Here is a 26,033-nt window from a genome sequence, read left to right as displayed (position 1 = left end):
TGGGTACAGCTTGCCCCAGAAGACTGCTTTTATGTTTCTCCATCAGAGCACGTGTGTGCATGTCGGTGGGGGGCAGTTCTTGTTTTCAGTTTTTCCACCAGTACCGGTCATCTTCATCAGTAGAATACCAGCTGTCACCAATTATCATCTGTGGCTTTCGTCGTTGGACCTCCTCTAGCAGCTTCCTTATTTGAGTGGGATATTGCCATTTCCACAACCTGGGGAGGCGGAAAGGGGACACGTTACTCTGGGGATTTGCTTCTGACTGCTTCTCCTTTCCTTAAAAGTCCTGGAAACACCACCAAGGATCTGAAGACTCTTCTCGTACTCTTTTTTTTTTTTTTAAGATTTATTTGACAGACAGAGATCACAAGTAGGCAGAGAGGCAGAGAGGCAGAGAGAGAGGAGGAAGCAGGCTCCCCACCGAGCAGAGAGCCTGATGCGGGGCTGGATCCCAGGACTCCGAGATCATGACCTGAGCAGAAGGCGGAGGCTTTAACCCACTGAGCCACCCAGGTGCCTCTCTTCTTGTACTCTTGAGGCGCTCCGTAGAAGAGTAGATCCCTGCATGTACAGGCACGCTGGGACATATTCATGCTGCACCGAGCTTCTGTAAGCATCGGCCCCTCACCACAGTCCCCAGAGACAGGCATGATCACTCACACATCCACGAACTCCTTCCTGAGAACCTGCTTCGTGCCGGGTCCTGTGACAGGGTTTGGAGGCAGGGCGGCCAGTAAGGCTAAGTGCCTGCCCTCGTGAAGCGCGTGTGGTGGGCAGGAAAAGGAAGTATTCAGTAGGCGCACAGCATTGTCTCCATCTTACGGACAGGGAAATGGGCTCCCGGAGGGTCCGTGAGTAGAATCCAGGTCTGACTCTTCAACTGCTGAGTCCCATGATCACAGGCTCAGTTTCCCCAAAGCTACGCTGCTTTGTGAGTCATTGATACAAATATGCTCTCTTTCAGCCCAGTCTCCTGCCTTTGCAGCCTATTTGCAGAGAGATCGCTGGGAGTTCCCCTGCTCACAGCGAGGTTTTGGAGTCTGCAGAGCTATGTCTTCCAGTCCATCCTGGTCCTCACATCCCCCACTACAACCACCCTGTTACGTCCATAGACCAACACTGACCGTTGTAGGACCCCAGCCCCTGTCTGCTGTTGAAACCAACAGAGACCAGCCAGCCTCCGCAGGCTGTCCGTCCTAACCGTTTTCCAGTGGGTGGTTGGGCTGCCATCTCTGCCATCTGTCCTCATGACTTTTCATCTTCCCAGCTGACACTCTCTGCCCATCACACACCGTCTCCCCACCCCCCTTCCCCAGCCCCTGGCGCCGCCGCTGACCATTGGTCTCTATGACTTTGCCTGCTCTGGGGACCTCACTCAAGTAGGACCCTGCTCTATCCTCTTCCTGCATCTGACTTACTTCACTGAGCATAATAACCGGGAGGTTTGTCCCTGTTACAACAGGTGTCAGGACGTCCTTTGGTTTTAACGCTGAGGGACAGTCCACTGTGTGGACAGATCACGCTTCATTCACCCATTTGCCAGACAACAGACGCCTGGGCTCCTGCCGCCTCTGGACGTCTGTGAATGATGCTGTTGTGAACGCGGGTGAACAAGTAATTCTTCTAGATCCTGGTCTCAGTCCTGTCGGGGGTGTGCTCAGAATTGTTGGGGCATACAGAAATTCTACTTCTGAAGGATAAACATCTCATTTGTATGTTGTCTCTCTGTTCTTCCTCAGCCCTTCCAGAAGTAAGGTCTGTGATATCAGGCACCTTGCTTCTGTCTCTACCCCTGCATCCCCAGGACGGTGCCTGGAGCACAGTGGGCACTTACTGGTTGAACAAGGATCTGGTTGTCAAGCTACCTGTCAGCCTCGGGATAAAGGGTTTCTCCCCCAGCCAGCATGCCTGCAGCGGAAGGGGGTGTGTGTCTTGGAAGACAATCGCCAGGGACTCACCCGATGATCTGTAGGTTGCACGTGGGCTGCATGAGGGCCAGACACAGCGTTGTCATTCCTTCAGGGCTGAGATCGTTCCGCATCAGATTCAAGCTGGTCAGGTGCTGGCTGCTGAGGACAGCCGAGGCGAGGACCTCGCAGCAACTGGCAGTCAGTCCACACGCCTCCAACCTGCAGGGCCAACACGCCAAGAAATGCCTCCAAAGTTCAGTGACTGACCCTTCAACCCATCGGACTTCCAGGGCAATGTTTAAGATGGGGGGCGGGTGGTGGGCTCTACCCCTGGCGTTTCTGGTCCTGCAGTTCTGGGGAGGAACCTGGACATTTGCATTTCTGACGATTCCCAGGCAATGATGCTACCTACCACGGCTGCTGGCTCTCCTATTAAGAGGTGCTGGGTGACTTAATGACAGTTGTGGAAAGAATGCAAGATAATGGGCGAGAGTGCTTGCAACCAGGAAACAAAACAAGGAACACGGAGAAAGACTTGCTGAGAACCTACATTTCACCTGGAACCCGAGAGACAAGAAGGAAACCAGATGAACGGGGCAGGAAGTAGTGACGGGGGTGGGGAATTGCACACAGCTGGCCCTCGCGGGAGGGAGTCTGGGACACGTCTGAGCCACGGACAGTGAACTACAGGGGAGATGGCCACAGGGGAGCCAGAGGCTCCCTGTGTGAGAGGAGGCTGGGCATTTTAGGTCACATTAAGAATTTAGGATTTTATCCTAGGAGCCGCCGATGGCTGGACAGCTTCATGAGGTGTAGTAACTGGATGGCAGCTGTGTTCTCCCGTGTTGGAGACGCATGTCAAGGTACTCAGAGGGGGACGACAAGCTATGAAATGGTTTACCAGATGGAGCGAAACACTGGCCATCGTTGAAACTGGGCAGTGAGCGGGTTTTTAACGTCCCAATCATTCTAGACTTTGTGTGTTTGGGGTGTTCTTGTGATAGGGTAAGAAGTCGTGGGGTGTGCTCCGGTAGTTTTAACTGCCTATAGTTGGATGGGGAGGTAGGTTTGGGTAAAGCTTACTGTTATTATGGGTTTTGCTTCTAACATACTACCGAAACCTCTGTGAAAACAGGAAGTCTCGACAAGGCCGACTGTGGAAAGAGGCAAGGGGAGGGAATTCCGTGAGCGCACAAGGCACAGCATGGATCCCCCACGGGAGTGAGGTTAAGCTGAAAGCGGTAGGGATCCTTCCCTCATTGTTTCAGAAAGAAGGGAGCGTGGGGACAGATATCAAGTGGTTTCGTGGTGGAACGTCCAGGGCTTTCCCCGGAAATGGCTTTATGTTGATGCGAAGGGGTTGAGCTCTATTTCTTGAGCAGCCGCATGCGACTGGTTCCAACGGGATCGGGATCGTGAGAGTGGGGACACCGCCTCATTCAGCACAGCGTGCTCAGCTCCCCCTTCCCCCGCCCCAGCCCTCACACCGGGGCCAGGAGCTCGCACACTCACCCCAGCCTCCGCACAGAAGCCCTCCGGTGCCTCAGCCCCTCGCACAGCGCCAGGACGCCGTCATCTCCCAGGGCGTTCACGGCCAGATCCAGGCTCTTCAGGCGTTTGCTCCTCGTGATCGCGCAGGACAGCTTCTTACAGCAGGCGGCCGTGAGATGACACTTAGCCAGCCTGCAAGAGGAGAACCCGTGTCCTTTGAGGAGCGTGCTAGAGGGGGGTGGTGCCCAGAAGCCTCGGCGGGGCTCTCCTTGACTCCCTCCACACCAGGAACCTTTCTGTCCGTCCCTGGGAACTGCTCAGTCTGGGCAGCGTCCAGGGCTCAGGTGAGGAGGGCTGGTAGTGGTGGGCGGGGAGCTCGCGGGATGGGCCTGGAGGGATCTTTGGAAGAAGAAGAGAGCCCATCAGAGGGTGCTTCCCGCCTGCAGGTGGGATACAGATTCTCCCTGGTGGATGGAGAGAAAGAGACGGGGAAAAACACAAGTGAGGAGAAGCTGGGAGAGTCCCTGAGAGGGTGAGAAACGAGGACAGATGACAGAAGGTACCGAAATGCTAGATGGGGTTGGGGTCTGAAAGGAGAGGGGTCTTGTGCTTCTGTTCCCAGGATGAATGGGAAGGATGGGAATGGAGAAGTCCCCTAGCGGATGACTCATCTGTGTAGATGATGGAAACAGCTCTGCGGTCTCCTGTCTTCATCTAAGAATAGAACCATCCCTTGGGGATGAGAGCGCCCAGCTTCACGAGGCATCCACGCCAAGAATGAGCAGGAGCTCAGCTGCCAGGGCTCACACCTGCCCACCAGGTGGAGTGACCAAGCCTCAGATGCCAGCGAGGGTCAGCGATGATAGTGTGGACGCGACCCCCAGCACATGACTGTGACCCCAAAGAAGCGGCACCTCCAAGTGATTAAGCTTTAGTGTCTACACCATGCCAGAGTAGGGCTTGAGATGATGGGTTCGTGAACACAAACGTAGGAATGGACACTTGGGTGGGGAGCACTCAGATCTGTGGGCTACGATCTCTATCCACTTTCTTTCTTTTATTATTGGAGAAGGAGAGATATTAAAATAGTCCTACTTTATGGTTCACTGATTATACCTTTGTCACTGAGAAGAAGATACTACCAAGTACACAAAGATTTAGAAGGCACGCATGACTAAAACATTGGGCAGAAGCTCAGTGTCCAGCTTTGGGGGATTTTTAAAGTTATGATGCATCATTAAGTGGAATTCCATATCTTACCTAGTTTAGGGTTATGGTCTGCAGATCCTCAAGTGAGACCAGAAGGCCAGGTTTTGGCTCCTAAGGGACTTCTGGTCTCCCCTGGAAATGACTGGTAGGGGGACTATGTGAGTCTAGACACGTGAAATATTGAAAACGCTGGGCCCCCTATGTGGCAAGAACCCTCTCAGCGTAACTGCTGGGATCCTTTCTTTGTAACGATTGTGCCTCCAGGAGGAATTTGCCGAAGTATTAACAACATTTACTGCTCGGTTTTCAGCCTGGGGATGTATTTCTCCTCATCGAGGACTTTTAACGTTCCTGTAGTCTGTTTAAGGACAGAACGCTCTTATTAAATAGAAACATTTCAATAAATGGTAAAGAAATTGAGCCCCAGAGGGAGAAGGTGTTGACAGCGAGCCCTCCCTCTCCACCCTATGCAGAATGAACAGCTGAAGAGTCACTTAGGGCAAGCAGAGGTCTTGTGAGACGTGAACGGGTTTTGGAAATCGAGGGTGACGTAAGCTCCAAAAATGCTGTCATGGGGCTCCTGTCTGGACTCCTTCCCATGTCCTTCCCACACTCACTGTGGCAGACATGGGAAAACAGGAGCATCCGTTGACCCAACTAGACCCAATTACCAAGAACTAAGTTTTGGTACCAGTCTTCCCACTCATATCTCTGGACTTGCTAGGAACCCCAGACCCCAATATGGGAGAGCTGACCCCCAACCGCTATTGAAACTTACTCCAGGTCCTGGAGGTGACAAGATGGTTCCATCAGGACCTCACAGAGAAGGTTCACCCCATCATCTTCCACAGGGTTCATGCTGAGGCTCAGATGTGTCAGACGTTTGTTGCCCATAAGTGCGAACGCAAGAAAGCCACAGCTGGCGACATCCAGGTTGCACTCATTTAGCCTGTGGGACGCACACAAGGGAAAGAGGAAGGTCATACCCATCACTTGCCATAAGTCACTTGGGTAAGTCACTTCTGTTGGCCTCAGCTTCCTCCTCCTTTAAGAGGGAATTATGTAAGCGGACACTTAAGGAGGTTTCGGCTTGGGTGACAGGGTGACCATGAAGTGCTTGGCACAAGTCTGGCCAAATGCACGCACCAGATGTTCAAGATCCTCTTTTTAATTTTCCTTCGTACTTGACGTGTCACTTTCCTATGGCCACCGAACGAATCACCACGAGCTTAGTGGCTTAAAACACACATCCATCTTACAGTTCTGGAGTTCAGTGGATTTTTACTGAGGTAAAAATCAAGGTGTCAGTAGGGCTGTGTTCCTTCTGCAGACTCCAGAGGAGAATTGGTTTTCTTGCCTTTTCTGGCTTTTTATAGGGCTGCTCAAGTCTTTGGTTCCTGGTCTTCAGTCAGCATCCCCTGTTACTACATCTCCTCTCCCACTTCTCCTTTCCCTCATAACAACCCCTTCAAGGACATTAGGGCTACTCAGATAATCCAAGATAACTTCCCATCTTAAAGTCCTTAATTTGATCACACCTGCAAAATCTCTTTTACCACGTGAGTTTATGTATTTACAGGGACTAGGACATGGACATCTGGGGTGGGTCACTCTTCTGTCTACCAACCTCAGTATCTCTCCATCACTTACTCACTGAGGAACCTTGGAGCCCACAAGGTAGACAAGCATATTCAAGTTATATTCTTTAACAGAATTTACGGCCACAGGTAGACCATTAGCCTATGTTGATTTTTTAAATTACAGCATTATTGGTGAGCTAACTGGTCAGTGGGAGTGAAATGGCAGAAAGGGAAGGGACCCCAGCAAGGGAAGCTGACGTGTGGAACAGGTGTGACACTGGTCTCTTGTTCTCACCAGCGGACCAACGATGTGGGCTGGAAGAGGACCCCGGCCACGGGGTGGCAGCTGTTAAAGCATTTAGGGAGACTGCTTGCTGCCCGCAAGCTAGAGGACACAGCCTCCCCTAGCTGTGCGCGTGGTACCGTCTGGAGTGCTGGGACACCACCTCTGTGGCTGCCGACCCTTGGGTCACTATTACCGTCATCTGAAAATCTCAGTTATCAGCTTCCCCTCCCAGAACCTAAGCTCTGTGAACCCAGGGACCGCAGTGGTCGTCTGTGTATCACCAACAACCGAGAACGTTGGCCGGTCGCCTGTGCTTAAGGGTGTCAGTCCTCATTATTCATGGGCTGTGCGTTTGCACGTTTGTCTGCTTGCTAAGATTTGTCCGCTGCCGCCCGAATCCGTCCTCGTGGTCCTCGTGGTCCTTCATGGACGCACGTGCGTGTGCACAGCCGAGCAACATTCCAGCCGCCCGACGCACACGCTCCCCACGGAGGGTGAACTCGTTTCAAATTCGATGTCAACAGATCTCCTTTCCATGATCCCGTTAGTGCCACTTTTTTTGCGTTTTTGTGTTTTTTTGTTGGTGATTCGGTTAAGTTGTGGTGCTCACGGGTGGAGCTGAAGTCCGGCCCGGCGTTCCCACGCGAGCAGCTGTGCTGGTGCCCGGAGAAAGCGCTTGGTAAAGGAGCTTCGTTCCGCCGCGAGTCACGGCGCTGTGGGCCCAGAGCGCCACGAGAACGAATCAGTGACGCGCATTCAATAAGGGGTCTTCAAACAGAAACACACACAGCAAGGTTAGGCGCTGGTTGGTTGATGAGAACGAGACCGGAGGCTCTCAGGAACCTGGCCCCGTGTTCCCCTGTGAGCGGTGGGGACTTTGTAGACCAGAGCTGCAGGAAAGAACGAGAACCGCCTGGATTTGGATAAACGAGGACTTCCCACTGCAGGAAAACGGGCAGAGGTGGGCGTCTCCGCGCACGGAGGGAATCCATGGGATGGGACGCTGCCCTTATCCGTCCCCTTCACTGTGCAGCCATGCTCCCACGGCTCTGAGCTTGGCCAGGGGGACATGCTGTTTGTGAGAAGGCAGTGGTGTCCCCCCAGGAAAGCGAGCTGGACTCACATCAGCCTCCGTAGCCCGCAGCTGGGCAGCTTTATGGCTCGACACAGCAGATTCACGCCTTCGCGCCCCAGGCTGTTGCTTGACAGGCACAGGTGCGTCAGACTCTGGTTGCTGATGAGGGCTGAGGCCAGGTCCCGGCAGTCAGCGGCTGTGAGGCCACAGTTCCCCAGTCTGCAGGGAGAGGGCCCCGGGGGGAAAGCATGAGGTCTGTTCTGAAGGTTCCCTCCCTCCCTCCCTCCCTCCCAAGGAAGGGACAGAAATGCCAGCCCGTGGCTGACCATGCCCTTGAAGACATATGGTAATGTCACACTGTGTCTTGGGTCTAATTTGCAAAGCCGACCCTGATGTTCTGGGTGGCCTGGGTGACGAGATCTGCCATCACCCACAACGCATGGACGAGGTCAGCCTGCTCCCCCTCCAGGTGTCTTTGCTCCTCGCATGTGCCATGAGGTGTTGCTGAGATGAGGGACCCCCCATTTAGAAGGTGACCTTCCCAGTCCATCTGTGTCTCAGAGCTCAGTACACAATAACACTCGAAAACGAGAAGTTTGTTGTACTTCTCTCATGGGATTGTGGTAAAGTTAAATGAACTAACACATCTAAAGTGCTTAAAATCATGTAAAAACAAGCATTTACTCCATATTACCGAGAACGGCTTATTTGGATGAAGAACTACTGGCTGGCTTGGATTAGAAGGGGGTCAGGATATGTAGGCCTGAAACACGTCACTTTGGCATAAGGATGATCTTGAGCTGAGAGCAGCTGAGAAAAAGCAGACACAGGAAGGGCTCTGTGTTCTCCCCTATCTGCCTAAAACAGGGCATGGATTTCCCTTGTGCATGTGTCCCTCCTCTTTGGTACCAGCAAGAGAATAACCCTTGCACCAGAGATGGACAGGACATGGAGAAGAGTCATCATATAACCCTTACCGTGAGTTCTCATATACTAGTCACCTACCCACAATTTATCAGCCCCTAGAAGCCCCAAACGCCTTTTGTCTAGTCACTTCTCTGTAATTTAGTGTAACTCTGGTAAAATGACATAGAAGCTTGAGTCTAACCACTTCTTTGTGTTTCTCACATCTTTTCTGTAAAGCCTCCTTGCCCATTAAAAAAAAATGTAGTACCAATAAAATATGTGTGCTCTTTCTCTTGTCAATCATGAGTTTAATTTGCAGGCCTCAGACATTGAACATAAGAGGATAGAGGGAATGTCTAACCCCTATAGACTGAGGGAGAGAAGATATGTTGGCTTCTAAGGTGATCCTCTCCCCCTCAGGACTTTATAAGGTAATTTGTACCATTTTGTTTTTTATTTTTTCTATGACTTTAGACTCAAACTCCCCATGAAAGCAGGATGTTATTGACATGGCATGCTTTGGGAGAGGTGCGGGAAACAACTTCGCCCAGACTGTAGGTCATCAAGGGGAGCTTTCCTAGGCTTAGGTGTCAAACCAGAGCTCAGGTTATAGTTTTGCTTTTTATTCCCTATGTGGACCTAGACAAGAGATGTCCCTTCTTCTGGATTCTATTTTCCTTATCAGCCAATGGGGTGGAAATAATTCCTAGCGGGCAGGCTGTGAGGATGGCATTCATGGGACGAGAACACTCAGCACGCAGCCTGGCGTTCTAGGACCCCATGGATGGCAACTCCAACCGCAGGCTACAACTCTGGGATTTTGGCGCTGGTGAAGCTTTCCAGTATGTTACACAGCAGTACTAACTATGAGCACAATGCCGTATGTGAGATCCCAGATCTTATGTGTCTTTTAACGGTACATCTGTACCCTTTAACCAACTCCTCCCCGTTTCTCCCCTCAATCGTCAGCCCCTGGCTGTTCCCATGCCTTTGGATTCTCCCCTTGACTTTTGTATTGTTCAGAGTTTGGTAGCAAAGACACAGATGTTATTTACTGACTTTTTAAATACCTCAATATCGGGGCACTCCCATGGGGTCAGAACTCCCATTGTAACCCTTGGCTTAGGCACCCACTAATTCCCTCCCCTCCCCCACCATCTGGGCCATGTCAGTTAAGAGAAAGGATCCCTTTTGGAAAGAAGAGCGACTCACATCAGCTTCTGCAGAGCGCACTGCGAGGCTGTCAAGGACTCACAGAGAGCCTTTACGCCCTGGGTCGCCAACTTATCTCCTACCAGGCTGAGAGATTTTAGGCTGATGGATGTAACAAGGATCTGGGAGATCAGCAGGCAACAGGTGGGGGTTAGTCCACAGTGACCCAACCTGCAGAGATAAACAACGGGAAACACATTCTCATTTCTCCCCCCAAAGCAAATTTCCTTGTGCACCAGCTACTCTGGCCATGTCACTGATTTCTGGACACGGTTTGCTCTAGGTTCAGGGTCTGAGCATCTGCTATTCCTCCTGTTCGAACCGCCCCTCCTCATCCCCAACCCCTCATCTTTATGTGGTTCAGTTTTTCATTCAGTGTCACCTCTACTGAGTCAGCCAGTCTCCAAACCTTACCTAACTGTGCTGGCCCACCCCACCTCCCACAAAACCCCTCTCTCCAGCATTACTTCATGCATAGCAAGGATCGCCAATGTTTGCACTTAAAAAAAAAATGAAGTAAATCTTACATGTAACATTGTGTAAGTTTAAGGTATAAGCATGTTGATTTGAAACATTCATATACTGCAATGTGATTGCTGTGGTATCAGTAGTGGGTACCTCCATCAGGCCATGTAATTATTTCTTTTTGTGGTAGAAATAATTAAGACCTAGTCTCTTAGCAAGTTTTATGTTGATAATACAATGTTGTTGTCTGTTAAACTGTGCCCTAGGTCTCCAGGACCTGTTCACCTACTAGTTGCAAGTTTGTATCTTTCAACAACATATTTCTACTTTCTACCACCCCCCCAGTGGCTGATAAACACCATTTTACTCTGTTTTTAGGAGTTCAGCTTATTTAAGATTCCATACGTGAAATCATAGTGTGTCTGTCTTCCTCTGACTTGTCTGTTTGCATGATGTCCTCAAGGTTCCTGCGTGTTGTTGCTAATGGCAGGATTTCCTTCATTCTCGGGACTGTTTGCACTTGTTTATGGTTTGTCTTCCTCTCTGGAATGGCGTCTCGATGACCCTGGCTTGGGATGGCAGACGCACATGGGGCAAAGCCAGATGCTTGTCCACAGTTGCTCTGGGTCCATTAAAGCTCAAAACAGACCTTGTGTTTCTTGGTCTCGGCAGAAGCAAACAGTACTAGTGTCTTTAGACCAAGTTAATCTAATCAGCAGAACACACGCCCAGGATCTACAAATCGTGGTAACAGCCCCGAACTGAAAAGGACCAAAACGCCGCGGACAGGTGAATGGCTGTGCTAACTGCGGTGTATCCTTCCTACTGAGTGGTACTCAGCCCCGAAAATGAGCGTGCCCTGACAGATGCGGCCGAGGGGCATCGGCCGCTTGAAAAAGAACCGATCTCGGGGGCGGGTGCCTGGGCGGCTCAGTCAGTTAAGCATCTGACTCTTGATTTTGGCTCAGGTCCTGATCTCAGGGTCATGAGATCGAGCCCCACATCAGGCTCCACACTGAGCATGGAGTCTGCTTAAGATTCTCTCCCTCTCCCTCCCCTAACCCTGCTCTTGCTCTAAAAAAATGTGTGTGTGTATGTGTGTGTGTATATATATATATATAAAAGCCCGTCAGGAGGCAGTGACATACTATAGGATTCTACTTAGAAAGCATTGTCCAAATGACAAAATTATGGAGATGGAAAACATCAGTTATTTTCAGGGATTAGGGATGGTGTGGCTGGAAAAGGGAACAGGGTGATGACCCTCTGATCTTGGGTATGGTGTGGTTTTACAAGTCCCCACCTGTGACCAACAGGCAGAGAAGGACCTCCATGTGATGGTCAGTGTCAGTGTCCTGAGTTTGACGTTGTGTCATAGTTACATAAGGTACAACTCCGAGAGAAACTGCCAGGAGGGTTCCTATCACCTCATTTTTTATCTTTACAAAACACTGATGATCACAGCTTTGTAGTAAAGCTTGAAATCGGGCAATGTGATGCTTCCAGTTTTGGTTTTCTTTTTCAACATTTCCTTAGTGATTTGGGGTCTCTTCTGATTCCATACAAATTTTAGGATTGTTTGCTCCAGCTCTTTGAAAAATGCCAGTGGAATTTTGATCAGAATGGCACTGAAAGTATAGATTGCTCTAGGCAGTACAGACATTTTAACAATGTTTATTCTTCCAATCCAAGAGCATGGAATGGTCTTCCATCTTTTTATGTCTTCTTCGATTTCTTTCATGAGTGTTCTGTAGTTCCTCGAGTACAGATCCTTGACCTCTTTGGTTTATTCCCAGGTATCTTATGGTTCTTGGTGCTACAGTAAATGGAATTGATTCTCTAATTTCCCTTTCTGTATTTTCATTGTTAGTGTATAAGAAAGTCACTGATTTCTGTACATTGACTTTGTATCCTGCCACATTACTGAATTGCTGTATGAGTTCTAGTAGTTTGGGGGTGGAGTCTTTTGGGTTTTCCATATAAAGTATCATGTCATCTGCGAAGAAGGAGTTTGACTTCTTCATTGCCAATTTGGATACATTTTCTTTCTCTTTGTTGTCTGATTGCTGTTGCTAGGACTTCTAATACTATATTGAACAAGAGTGGTGAGAGTGGGCATCCTTGTCGTGTTCCTGATCTCAGCGGGAAGGCTGCGAGCTTTTTTTCCACTGAGGAAGATATTCACTGTGGGTCTTTCATAGATGGATTTTATGAAGTTGATGAATGTTCCCTCTATCCCTGTACTCTGAAGAGTTTTAATCGGTTTTAAAAGGTAACTGAGGGCTCCTGGGTGACTCAGATGGTTAAGCATCTGCCTTCTGCTCAGGTCATGATCCTGGGGTCCTGGCATCAAGTCCCGTATCTGGCTCCTTGATCAGCAGGGACCTTGCTTCTCCCTCTGCCTCTGCTTCTCTCTCTCTTTCTTATGAATAAATAAATAAAATATTAAAAGGTAGCTGAAAGTTACCTTTTCATCAGAGTGAAATATGCATAATGAAGTTTACCACCTTGCCCGTAGGTGCACGGAGGGGCACATGAGGTCCGCCCATGGACGCTGCTGCCCATCCACCACCACCACCTCCGGACGCCCTCTTCCTCTCTTACGGGTTTGCAGCTTGCTCGACAAGGGCAAAACCGAAAATGCAGCAGCCACATGCACCACCCAGAGCATACCTCAGCGACTCCAGCAAGCAGCTCGGGTGTCTCAGCGCTTGGCAAGCCATCGTCAGGTCGGCCTCCTTCAGGCGAGTGCTCTCCAAGTTCAGGTATTTCATGTTACGGTTGGTAATGAGAACCGTCCAGAGATGACGAAGGCCCAGGGGAACCTGCGCATCTTTAAATCTACTCAAGAGAAAGCGGAAAATACGCATGAGACCTGGGGGACAGCCGTGTCCCAGTTTTCCTCTCACCATTTGCATTTATGTATTCTTAAAGATTTAAAAAATTGTGTAAGTGATTTCTACACGCAGTGCGAGGCTCGAGCCCACAATCCCCAGATCAAGGGCTGCATGCTCTACCCACTGAGCCGGCCAGGTGACCCACGCCTACTTAATTTAAAGCAACAAATTCATGAGCATGTACGAGGCGTCAGGAACTAGAAACAGTGTCAAGGGTGTCTGGCTGGCTCAGTCGGAAGAACAGACGACTCTTGATCATGGGGTTGTGAGTTCAAGCCCCGTGCTGGGTGTAGAGATTGTTTAAAAATAAATTTTTTTTTTATTTTTTTATTTGACAGAGAGAGAGATCACAAGTAGACAGAGGCAGGCAGAGAGAGAGGAGGAAACAGGCTCCCCGCTGAGCAGAGAGCCTGATGCGGGGCTCAATCCCAGGACTCTGGGATCATGACCTGAGCCGAAGGCAGAGGCTTTAACCCACTGAACCACCCAGGCACCCCTAAAAATAAAATCTTAAAGAAAGAAGAGAGACTAGTAGAACTATAAACAGGTATGGTCAAGTTCAGGCTGAAGAGAAAGGTCAAACATCAGACGAGCGTGTATACGTAACACCATTTGGATTTTAAAAAGTCATTTGCCAATATATACATATAGTTGCATGGGAAGCTCAGGAGTTGTTAATAAGGGAGGTAGGAAGTTGAAGAGGACTTCTTCTGGAAACCCCCGTAACACCCGAATCTCGTTACCACACGTGAGGGGTTACTGCTGAGTTACAAATACACACATGATGGGTTACTGTGTTACAGATACAGCGATGACACAGACTTGGGCTCATCACTGCCTGGCAAGAGCTAAGAGCAGGGGTTCCCAGGGGCAACGCTGCAGAACCTTTGTCTGCAGCAGAACTAGCACTTCATCTCCTACTCCAGGAACCTGGGGAGTACCCTGAGGTCTACCACAGACCCAGAACCTTACCAGGTGTTCAAATATTTGTTACCTTATTAATGAACGTAAAAGCATTAAGAACTGATTTAAAGCCTCCCTCAAGTCAAGTACTTTGGTCTTGCAGTGGCCTCATGCTCCAGCCATTTGCCTACAAGGAGCTCCCCATACCTTTGTCCCTACTAACAAACTCCTATTCATCCTTCAATACCCAGTGAATGAGCCTGCCTCCGTAATCCCTTCATGGGGTCTTTAGTTTCTCCCCATTGGGTGCTTCTGGGAACTTGGCTCCTGTATCTTCCACAACAGCTATCCCCTCTGATTACATTCTTAGATGGATCTTTTCTGGTAGGTGGGAGAAGAGAGCAGTGACATAGCCACACCAAGGGACATGTGGGGGGTGCCGGGCAGCCTTACATCAGATTCTGTATTTTACATGTTGGCTGCCTCAGCTTGACGCACAGGGTCTTCATGGCCCGCTCATTCAGGACGCTGCCGCTCAGGTCGAGCTCCCGCAGGCTTGGGTGGGTGCTGAGCACGACGCAGAGACTTTCCCAGCACTCAGCAGTGAGGGTCTTGGCTGGCATCCTACAACAGAGAAAGAAATCGCCACTGGCTTCCACAGGATGGGATTTAACACGAGCAACCGCCCCAGCGGTGTCAGAGGAGAGGAACCAGTGTATGACGGCAAGACGGGCATGGCTTCAGAGGCGCTCAGGCCAACTTAGTGACGCTGCCTTGTGCTTTCATTGCCCGCTCTCACACCCACCCCACCCCCTGAACATTTTAATACCCCAGGGGCCCGACAGCCAAGATTCGGAAATGACGTGAATGTCCACTGACAGCTGAGTGAAGAAAATGTCACACACACACACACACACACACACACACACACACACACACACACACACGGGAATGGTACTCAGCTTTTAAAAAGAGGGAAATCCTGCCATTTGTAGGAGTAGGAATGAACCTAGAGTACGTTATGGTAAGTGAAATAAGCCAGTAACAGGCAGACGCGTCCGGTCTCACATGTAACATTTAAAATAGCCAAACTCGCCCAAGCAGAGAGAGGACGGTGGTGGCCTGTGGCTGGGGGTGGGGATGGTGCTGGTGGAAGACTATGGAGTTTCGGTTACACGAGATGGATGTCTACGAGCAGTAACTATCTGAGGTGGTGGGTATGGTAATTAGCTTAGTCATGCTGATGATTTTACCAAATTGTACATCTTAAATAAGTACGATTTTCATTTGTCAATTATACCTCCATGAAGACGGGAAGGAAGGGCTGTGCCTGGGAGGCTCAGTGGGTTAAGCATCTGCCTTCAGCTCAGGTCATGATCCTGAGGTCCTGGGACTGAGCCTGCTCTGTGGGGAGTCTCCTTCTCCCTCTCCCTTTGCCCCTTCCCTAACTTATTGTCCTCCCTAATAAATAAAATCTTAAAAAAAAAAGAGGGCATGTGTGGTGGTGGGCACTGGGTATTCTACTCAACTAACGAGTTGTTGAACACGACATCAAACATGAAGGATGTATTACACGTTAGCTGATTGAGCATAATAAAGCAATGAAGATAGGAAGAAAAAAAGACTAAATGGTAAAAAAAAAAAAAGAAAGAAAGAAAAAAGAATAAAATGAAGGACTCACCCTTGGGGAATGAGGGACTGCGCGTCGGAGAACTCGTCCTTCGAGAGGCTCTGCGGGACTTCGATGCGGATTCTCTGCAAATACTGGCACCGCTGCAGACAGAAGGCGGACACCAGCACGTCCGTCCGGTGCTCTATCGGAAGCCAAACTTCCTGGAAGCTGTCCAATGCCAAGCGGACAAACTCCTCATCCTGAGTCTCGAAAAGGCAGTGGAAGGCATCCCGCAAGTCCGGCGGGGTGCAGGTGCCCGGCTGTCGCCCCAGCAGAGAGATCCAGCTCAGAAGCCCCCGCTTCAGCACCCGGGGGACACGGCACCCGAGCAGGACCTCCAGAGCCCCTGTCACCTCTTTGCTCATGAGGCCAAACAAGAACCGCTTCATCTGGTGCAGGTGGGCACCGGAGCCGGCCGGTCCGAGCACAGCCAACCCCTGCATGAGCACAGGGAAGGGACGACTCCCTGTCTCCAGTCCTTCTAGAACGTAGTGCAGGGCAGCACAGAACTCCTGCAGGCTGACGTGCAGGAAGGAGTAGCAGCACCTCTCCCGGCGGCCATCCTGGAGGAGGAGGTCTGTGTGAAGCAGAGCAGAGAGCTCAGACTCCCGCAGTCCGTGGGCGCAGAGGTCATCTGCATAGAACATGAACTTCCCGCGCCACACGCCCTGCACAGCCAGGAGGCACAGGCTCCTCAAGACGGCGGTCTCGTCCTGGCTGAGACGGCGCCGGGAGGCGTCTCGCGGGCCGAGCTGGCGGAACACGAACGCGGCGTACAAGCTTGTGAGAGTGTGGCAGGGAGGGGGAAGGCGTTCTCCCCACACCTCCTGTAGGTTCAAAGCCTCACAGATGAGCGACCCCAAGACGGGGACTTGGCACACGTCCAGCAGCGAGCGGCTGTCGGCCACGGCTTGCAAGGCTTGCGTCTTCTGATGCTCGTTCTTCGAGTGCCGAAGGAGCAGCTGGACCCTCTTCTCCATGGAGATGCCCCCCACGAGCAGGTAACGGGGCGACGTGAGCATGGATTTGAGCTTCTCTATGCCCGTGTCTCTGACGGTGATCATCAGCGAGGACTCCGGGAGCAGCGCCTTCTTTAGCAGACTACGCATCAGAACAGATGGGGGTCGCTTGTCTGCCCAGTCTTCACAGAGACTCGTGTCGTCATCTTGGAAGGCAAAGTCCAGGTCATCAAAACCATCAACGATAAACAAGAGCCTTTCTGGTTGGGACATGATCTCCATCATTGGAACTGGGGCGTCTGGCCACTCTCTGGAAATTAACTCTGCAAAGCTGCCCTCCCTCATGCACTGCATGTCTCTGGCATGGAGGAAGAAGACGTAGGAGAACCTGGCCTGGTAGAGTTCACCCTGCGCCCAGCACTGCAGGACCCTTCGGGCCAAAGCGGATTTCCCGATTCCTGATTTTCCGTGCAAAACCACAGTGCGGGGCTGGAAGCCCGTCTGGTCTGGATTGAAAGCTCCCAGCAACATTTGCATTTCTGGACAGTCAGAGGCAAGTTCGAAACCATGGAACTCATCCGACTTTGCAGCAAATTTTGTCATCACGTAGCCCTTGTAGTCCCTTGTCTTATCTCCACGGCCCAAGTTGGACAGGGGAAGGGAGAACAAAAACAGGAAACAACATTTGAAGAAAGTCTGGAATTTAGGGAAAAAGAAAAACCAAAAACAAACCCCCAAACCCTGGACCTAGAATCAGTGGCCCTAAGTCAGACATGGTTCTTGTGTTCCTTCCTACTGATGACGAGCCCCGTCCCTCAAAGACCACTTCCGCCAAGCTTAGGAACATCCTACAAACTCGCTCTATCTGTCCCTTTGATCGTTCTTTTCAGCACTTAATACCTGATACATCACGTCTTTGTTGGCTTCCTGTCCTTGTCCCCTCAGTACACCCCGTGCAGGGACTTAATTATTTACTGTTGCGTCTTCATTATTCATGAGGATGCCTGGCACCCTGTGGACACTAAGTATTTGTTAAAGGAATGAGCTTTGCCCAACAGTCCTACGTGGTCTCTGAAGGACAGAGAGGCTTGGGGGAGTGGAGGATGTGTGCGCTGTGGCCGGAGTTCCAGGCGTGCATCTCCAGCAGCTCTAGGCTCCTGTGGAGAAACCCCTCCACGCAGGGGGTTCGGCTCTGTACAAAAGGTCAATCATGGCCCTTGAAGTGAGACAGATCCTGTTTGAAATTCTATATTCTGCTGTATGTGGTCAGTTTCTGAGCCTCAGTTTCCCCCCCTCTGAAAGGAGATTAACATCCTAAGTGTTGCAGTGAATATTTAAGAGAGAATGTGCCTTCAAAATTTATTAGTCCAGGGCTTGGCAAAAATGACCAGTGGCCACTACTGTCATTACAAACCATAATTCCTTCACATTATCTTGTTTTATTTTTATCCCAGCACTTGCCCTAAACGGCCACTTTGATGCATCTTGTTGTCTAGCACCTAGACTGTGAAAGAACTTTACCTCCATACTTCCAGCCTCTTCAACAGTCTCTGCCATCTGCTAGGTACTCAGTAACATGAGGGAAATCCCTCCAATCCTGGGTCTTTACATTTGCCAGTAACACTATTATCTTCTAAAAAAAGGCAGCATGACTCTCTCTGTACGGGTGTATAAGGCAATGACTATCTCTACATAAAGTCTCTACAGAGAAGTTCTACATCTTAAACTTCATTATTCCGTATCAGGGACAGGTATTCAGGGACTGTATTAAAACCACAGCAAGCAGGGTGCCTGGGTAGCTCAGTGGGTTAAGCCTCTGCCTTCAGCTCAGGTCATAATCCCGGGGTCCTGAGATTGAGTCCCACATCGGGATCTCTGTTCAGTGGGGAGCCTGCTTCCCCCTCTCTCTCTGCTTGCCTCTCTGCCTACTTGTGATCTCTCTCTCTCTCTCTCTCTGTTAAATAAATAAATAAAATCTTTAAAAAAAATTTTTTTTAAAAGGATGAGCTTTTTGGTACATCAATTTTTAAAAAAGGAATGGAGTAACATTCCTTAGGAGAGCCTGCTGTCACCTCCTTGACGGGTCAGCTGCGACTTCATAGAATCATGGCACCTGGGATCTTGTCTTCATTTCATGTTTGGTTTGGTTGACATATAACTGTACATGGCCATGTGTAGAGGTTTTACTGCTATGCTCCTGTCACAGCTCTTCAAATGGTAGGTATTCCCAAAATAAAGGTTGGCAGAAATAATTGAGGGGAAAAAAAGGATTACCACTAGCCAAGTAATTTTGAACAAAGAACTTGCCTGCTCGTCTCTATATTTAGCTCCTGTCAACCGAACTTGTGCTTGACGCCCAAGTTCACCAGAATCACAGGTTTTTGGGATCTCTCTTTGTACCCAGTGACTGTAGATGATCACAGTGAACACAGAGGACTCTGTCCTTGGTGAGGATTCTAGGAGCTCTTGGGGAAGAGACTAGTGTACAGAGACGAGTGCGGATGAATGAAGGGACAGTGGACTCCTGTCCCACCCAAACTCCATTCCAGGATGGAAGAAAAAAGTAAATCAGTTTTCTTTACCTTGTTCTTTTATCTCAGCTGATATGGCACCACCTTGTTCTATAGCTTGTGAAATTTCTGCAAAAAAGAGAGGAAGGATGAATTCCCCCCCCGCCCGCTTATGTAAGTATCCGAATCAGCGAGGGCACAGACCCACGTCTCAGGACTGGTTTGAAAATGGCAGCCGCTGGCTCAGCGAGACAGACTAACTGAACGTAAAAGGAGCACTTGATTCAAAATCCGAAGCTATGAGGTTCTGGTTTCATTTCTGCTTTCAACTTGTTGGAGACCTCTAAGCAAATCATTAACATGAGGGATAAAACCTGGTGGATTGGAACCGAGAGGGTCTCTACTCGGACATAGGATATAAATGGGAATTCTGTCACTTCCTACTTCTGAGGTCTTTGTCAGCTCGCTGGGCTTACAGGCTTCTGTATGTTCATCTGTAAAGCGAGGAGAACCGTTCCTCTGTTGTGGAGTTGCCTGTCTATACATGTAGAGTTTGGGCAAGCCATCTGGCCTCTGAATCTGTTTTGTTACTGGACAGGTAGAATTACAGTGACTACCACACAGGAGATTTGTGAGATTAAAGCCTGTGACGCCATGCTTGACTCACAGGGTCTCAACAGGTGGTGGTTCTGACCGACAATGGTAATTTAGAAGGGCTTCCCAATGTGGCTGGTAAGACCGCAGCCTTCATTGATTTTGTTCCTACTGCCAAGATTAGTCAGGCCGTGTCTTCATTCCACATCATCGCTAAATCCCTAAGCAATCCATAAATGCATAATACAATTTTATCCATGGGAAGATAATATATAGGACTCACCCGGTTAAGGTGACATTTACATTAAAGTTGGAACAACTGAGGGGCACCTGGGTGGCTCAGTTGGTTAAGCAGCTGCCTTCGGCTCAGGTCATGATCCCAGGGTCCTGGGATCGAGCCCTGCATCAGGCTCTCTGATGAGCAGGGAGCCTGCTTCTCCCTCTCCCTCTGCCTGCCTCTCTGCCTACTTGTAATCTCTATCTCTCTGTTGAATAAATAATAAAAATCTTTTTAAAAAAAGTTGGAACAATTGATAACCTCCAGGATTCTGAGACTCTGACTCACCAACCACTCAGACTTTGGTTTTGAAGGGGGTTTTCCTAGCCGCAGCCTGGACAAAGCTGCATCAACAGGAAGTTGGTCCTGTGTTAGACTTTGCGGTCAGTGCTGACTGCTGGAAGGCTGCAATGTGCCAGTGGTAGTGTGGTTAATATTGGGGAATGCTTGCTGTCTATGAAAGCCTACATCTTTCCCTCTATGTTGTGGCTTCACTGCTTTGGTCCCTTTTGCTGGTCTCCCTTTCCTCCACTGAGGTATGGGCTTCCTGAATGCCGGAGATTTGCACGTACTTTGTCCATGGATGTAACCGAAGTCCACAGAGCAGTGCCCAGCAGGCACCAGTATGCAGATATTTCAGGAACTGTATTGAGTCTGATTTCACGCTACCTGGAGCTCTCCACCAAAGCGTCCAAAACAGACCTTCAGGTGGATGTTGTCCTGACAAGGTCATGAAGTTGCCCAAACTGAAGATGGGAACCCAAAGAGTCATAAGAAAGCTTTAAGATCACAGAGTTCTCTTGGTCTTTGAATAAGACAGACCATGATTACTAGATCCTCAGGGCCCAGGGCCGGGCTAGAAAGAACACTAGACCATCGAAGTCATGGTTCGAGTCCCGGGCGTACCAGTAACTAACGGTCATGTGGCTGTAGACGTACCATTGTCCCAGCACGTCCACACTGACCTGGCACTTCTTTCGTGCTTGGTTCCTGGTCTTTCTTCATTTGTGTAGAATTTCCTGGAATTTCAGCCAGAGAATATTCTGCAACAGAGGGGAGAGGACACGACTGTCTCAGTAAAGTCACAGCAATTACCCAGACTGGGGAGGAGAGCGTCCTCTGCCCAAACTACTGAGGGGAACCAAGAAAGCCTCCGGATCTCAGTTTGTCCCAGGACTGTCCAGTAATGGAGACAATGGAGTCAGATCCTCCAGTGACACCAGCCCAGTGACATAGCAGAGACCGGTCATGAAGAGTGCTCAGAGTTTGAACTTGTGAACTCCAGTCCCACTTTTGCTGTCTGACCTTGGGTAATGCACATGATGAGGCAGAGTGTTATGGTTCTCAAGAGTTTATCTTCAAGAGTCTACCTCAGCCCCTCTTGAACTTTAGCTAGTTAGTGGATGACTCACTAGAGTAGTGAATTATCCAAACAGAGGTGTCCAACTTACGAGTGCTAACACTGGCCACTCTTTCTCCAGTCTACTTGCTCTAAAACATCTGTCCCAGTGTTTCTTGGGATGAGCTAATAGCCCATCCACTAGGACACCTGGGTGGCTCAGTTGGTTAAGCATCTGCCTTTGGCTCAGGTCATGATTCCGGGGTCCTGGGATTGGGCCCCCTGTCAGGCTCCCTGCTCAGCAGTGAGTCTGCTTCTCCCTCTCCCTCTGCCCCTTACCCCTGCTTGTGCTATCTCTTTCTCAAAAGGAATTTTTAAAAAATCTTAAAAGAACCTCACCCACCCACTTTCTCATGCCAGAAACAGGGCGTCATCCTTAAGGCATACCCTCTGTCTGCATTAAGTCCTACAAAACCAGTGTGTCTGCTTTTGAAACATCTTCCCATTGCATTTCTACTTTCTTTAACAACCACTGCCACTCTGGCCCAAGACACCACTATTTCTCCCATGGGGTACCAGAATGGCCTCCTCCTGGTTTCCCCACATCTAGTCATAACTCTTTCTGGACCACACAACACTTCAGCAACAATGCTGAATTGCCAATGGGGTTATTTTTTTATCCCTGTCCCCTTCAAAATGAATTGCTTATGCTTTGCTGTTAAAATTATCCTCAAGATGCTGTGTTGTTGGACTTGTGGTCTACCTCCCCATATTAATCTCTTGCCTTGCTCCCTCCCATTCTCCATGGTCTAGCCAAGCTCCCTGTTAAAGGCTTCATAATGCAATCTCTGTTGCTCATCATGTTTTCTCTACCATCCCCAATTAGCTTGGCTAGTTCCTCTTCTTCATATGTGTTTCAGCTTTAACTTCACTTCTTTTGGAAAGTTATTCTAGTCTTCCTTTCTTTCTGGTCTGGAATAGGAACCTCTCCTTTTTCTACACCATTTAAAAAAAGATCGCCCATCTTTCCCTCTTGCTTGCAGCCCTGGAAGCTATAAATCTCTGGCATATAACCCATGAAGATTTAAAGACATGTTAGATAATGAGTCTCATCTTTGTCACCTATGAGTGAAGAACTTGGTAGAACCTGTGTTTTAGCTTCTACCACAGGGAACCCATTTCATCAGGTGGGTTTGACTTGATAGCAGGGCGGTTTCAACATAGTGCCTCACCTAGACCACTGACTCAGTAAATATCAGTCATCATTTTAATTTTATAACCTCCATTTCCTGTGAATAATATCGACATGTTTTCCACATGGGGCTTTTTGGAAGCTCAGGAGGGATAGCTTCTCTTAAAGTCCTTTGTAGCTATAGATGCTGAGTTACATCTAGGGACGGCCATACCTGTAGTCTTTAGGGTCAATCTGACTGTTCACCCTCAGGACTCGAAGTTTTCTGTCCATGGTTGAAGAAAAGAATTCTTCCCGATAAAGGAGGACTATTTTCTTCCACTACCTTTCTCCTAAATACCCTGAGCCAATCACACAATTTGATCAGAGCAGGTTGCTATGATATCGACACCAACAGTCTGACAAGATCAGTCCTTAGACGAGTTCCTTGGCTTTAGTCTCAGGCAGGAAATATGGGAGACATCCACTGAACAACCACCACAGTGTTCTCAATAAGTGAATGAAGCTTTGTTAACCACTTTGCGTACATTACGTTATTGAGTCTTTGCAAGAGCACAGGTAAGCATCCAAGTTACTGTTCCAAGATGTGGAGTCCAAGGGTCAGAGTAAAAGGAAATTTGCCCAAAGTCACACATAGAACACATAGAAGGTCCAGAGCTCAAGCTCAGAACTTAGGACTCCAAGTCCTGTCTATGAACTTCAACCAAATTCTGTCTGGGTAGAGGGTCTGTCTACTCGTTTCTTCTTTTTTCCACAGGGTGGGGACTCTTCTAATTTCCAGCCAGGCAGGATGACTAATGAGGGACTTCTTACAGTTCAGACCCATACTGTGGAGATGGACCCAATTAGTGACCAAGGATGCCCTCTTCATTCCCATGGGAGCTCGAGGTAACCTCCTTTCTTTCCCACCTGCAGATTTCCCCCAAGGCATACTCACTTTTCATCTCTTGTCTTGCCTTCTCAGAGAGTGTGGACAGGCCCATCGTTTCAAAGATGTGATTGGATATTTTCCAGACCAGAGATTCTTCATAAAGCTCGTGCAAGAGGGAGGCTAGATGTTCCATGTCGGCGTTGTCCACCTCAACCCATGGAAAGGAGCACACTGCCACTTCGGAAGCTTTTTCCATGAGCAGTGCCTTAAACGTCTGAAACTCCTCCTTGCTCAGCTGCATGAGATACCATTGCAGGGCATAGTTGGAAAAGGAGGGTAATTTGGCTTCTCTCATCTTCGTGCAAGGCTGAGAGCTCAGATTTTGATGGAAAAGTGGATTCCTTAATAATATGGAGAAATGGTACCTGTGGAAGATTAACAAGATTCAAAAGAGACTCTTGGATCCTCGGGTTCATACAACCAACCTCAACAAGTCACTAGAAACAACACTTTCTGTTTGTTTTGTGACACACACAGAGAAGCCCAATTCATGGGTAACAATTCTTCATAGATTTTAAATTACTTGAAATTATATCTATTTATCTTGTTATAAGAATATAAATTCCGAGGGCGCCTGGGTGGCTCAGTGGGTTGGGCCGCTGCCTTCGGCTCAGGTCATGATCCCAGGTCCTGGGTTCGAGCCCCGCATCGGGCTTTCTGCTCGGCAGGGAGCCTGCTTCCTCCTCTCTCTCTCTCTGCCTGCCTCTCTGCCTACTTGTGATTTCTCTCTGTCAAATAAATAAATAAAATCTTAAAAAAAAAAAGAATATAAATTCCAGGATGTTTTGCTGCCTTTATCCCTCATTCCCAAAACAGCACCTAGCATAGAGTCAGATTAAAAACACTTAAAGAATACAAAAACATTAACTTGAAAGCATATGTGCTCTGCCACATTTATTGTAACACTATTTACAATAGCTAAATTATGGAAGAGAACCCAACTGTCCATCGATAGAGAAAGGCTAAAAAAAGATGCGGTATACGCACAATGGAGAATCACAGAGTCAAAAAAGAGTGAAATATTGCAATTCACAATAACATGGATAGGCCTATAGGGATTTATGCAAAGTGTGGAGATGTCAGACTGAGAAAAATACCACATGATTTCAGTTATACATGGAATTTAAGAAATAAAACAAATGAGAAAATGAAAAGAAAAGGGAGAAAGACAAACCATGCAATGGACTCTTCACTGTAGAAAACTGATGGTCAGTAGAGGGGAGGTGAGTGGGGACGGGGTGGGGGGAGACAAGTGATGGGGATGAAGGAGTGTGTTTGTGCTGATGAGCACGGGGCGGTGTACGGAAGTGTTGAACCACTATGCTGCTCACCTGAAACCAACGTAACACCATATTTTAACTATACTGGAATTAAAATAGAAAATCAAAAACCGCTCAACTACCTTTCAGTGATGCTCTTGGCTGATATGTCCTACTCATGGAAACTGGCAAGTAAGCTACCACCATTTATGGAAAATTAGTCACTCTATTTAAAGTAGGCTCTCACCACATACAGGTAACGGGTAGGTTAACTAGCTTGATGGCAGTAATTACTATGTAATGTACACCGTATCAAAACATTACATTGAACACCTTAAATATATCTAATTTTTATTGGTACATCATACCTCAATAAGGATGGGAAATAAAAAGAGCCCACTTTGGTAATTGCATGTTGAGAGGGGGTATGCTTCTGTGATTAGCAACACAGGCTCCCAGATGGAGGGACAGCCCAGCTCCGATTTCTGCTTCCATGACAATCAAGAATGTCCCTGGAAAGTAACAGCCTCTGAGAGGGGCTACTTGCAAGAGTGGCTAATAATCGCTCCCTCTCCAGTCTGGAACAGAAACCTCAGTTGTTCCACAAACCTTGAAGAAGCCCCTAGAGTTTTGTTTTTCTGGTTTTTTAAATTTTAATTTCAGTATGGCTAAAAACAAAAAGACTTCCGCCCAGCAAAGGAAACACTCAGCAAAACTAAAGGACAACCTATGGAATGGGAGGAGAGATTCCAAACGACACATCAGATAAAGGGTTAGTATCCCAAATCTACAAAGAACCGATACAACTCAACACAGAAAAATCCCGACTAATCCAATTAAACATGGGCAGAAGATGTGAACAGACAGTTCTCCAAAGAAGACACACAGATGGCCAACAGACCCATGAAAAGATGCTCCACATCCTACAATTTTTACGGAAGTTGGTCTCATTTGTGTTTCTGTGGCTCCTCACAGACACAAACGACCTCAGATTTGAAGTATTTGCAGCCTCTCTTTGCACTGTAATCAATTTTTACCAATATTTTGCGGCATGAGAAAAGCGCTCTTTTGTTTCGGGAAACAGACTCTCATTCTCTAGTAGAAAGGCGGTATTCTGCAAACAGGTGGGTGTGAGCAATGAGAATGAGATTTGGAAAAAGGCTTAAAAAACAATACACACGGGCACACACACACACCGGAAGACGGATTCTATTTAAGGCAGAGTAGAGCCAAAGAGCCACGCAGTCAGAGAAAAGAGCACATTGCTGACGAAACTGAGGGACACTGGCGTCACAACAAAGCCGGAGCCCCACATTTCCAGGAAAACAAAGCAGCAAGATTACATGGTCTCGGTGAATGCCTA

At 48.7% G+C, this 26,033-nt stretch overlaps 1 protein-coding gene across 1 annotated transcript; it reads right to left on the bottom strand.

The window, feature by feature from the left end:
• NLRP5 (NLR family pyrin domain containing 5) lies at positions 1 to 23,745 on the bottom strand. The gene is made up of 10 exons (XM_047709791.1): positions 23,418 to 23,745; positions 15,619 to 17,200; positions 14,391 to 14,561; positions 12,811 to 12,978; positions 9,673 to 9,843; positions 7,603 to 7,773; positions 5,392 to 5,562; positions 3,426 to 3,596; positions 1,962 to 2,132; positions 1 to 218 (listed from the first exon to the last, which is right to left on the bottom strand). Exons 1-10 carry the CDS (start codon positions 23,704 to 23,706, stop codon positions 86 to 88), a joined length of 3,198 nt encoding a protein of 1,065 aa, XP_047565747.1. The 5' UTR covers positions 23,707 to 23,745; the 3' UTR covers positions 1 to 85.
• Positions 23,746 to 26,033: the final 2,288 nt, after the last annotated feature.

This window comes from Lutra lutra, chromosome 17, assembly GCF_902655055.1.
Source record: "Lutra lutra chromosome 17, mLutLut1.2, whole genome shotgun sequence".
NCBI classification, from domain to species: domain Eukaryota; kingdom Metazoa; phylum Chordata; class Mammalia; order Carnivora; family Mustelidae; genus Lutra; species Lutra lutra.
The sequence above is the reverse complement of the archived record's forward strand: the minus strand, read 5'-3'. Positions and strand labels throughout refer to the sequence as shown.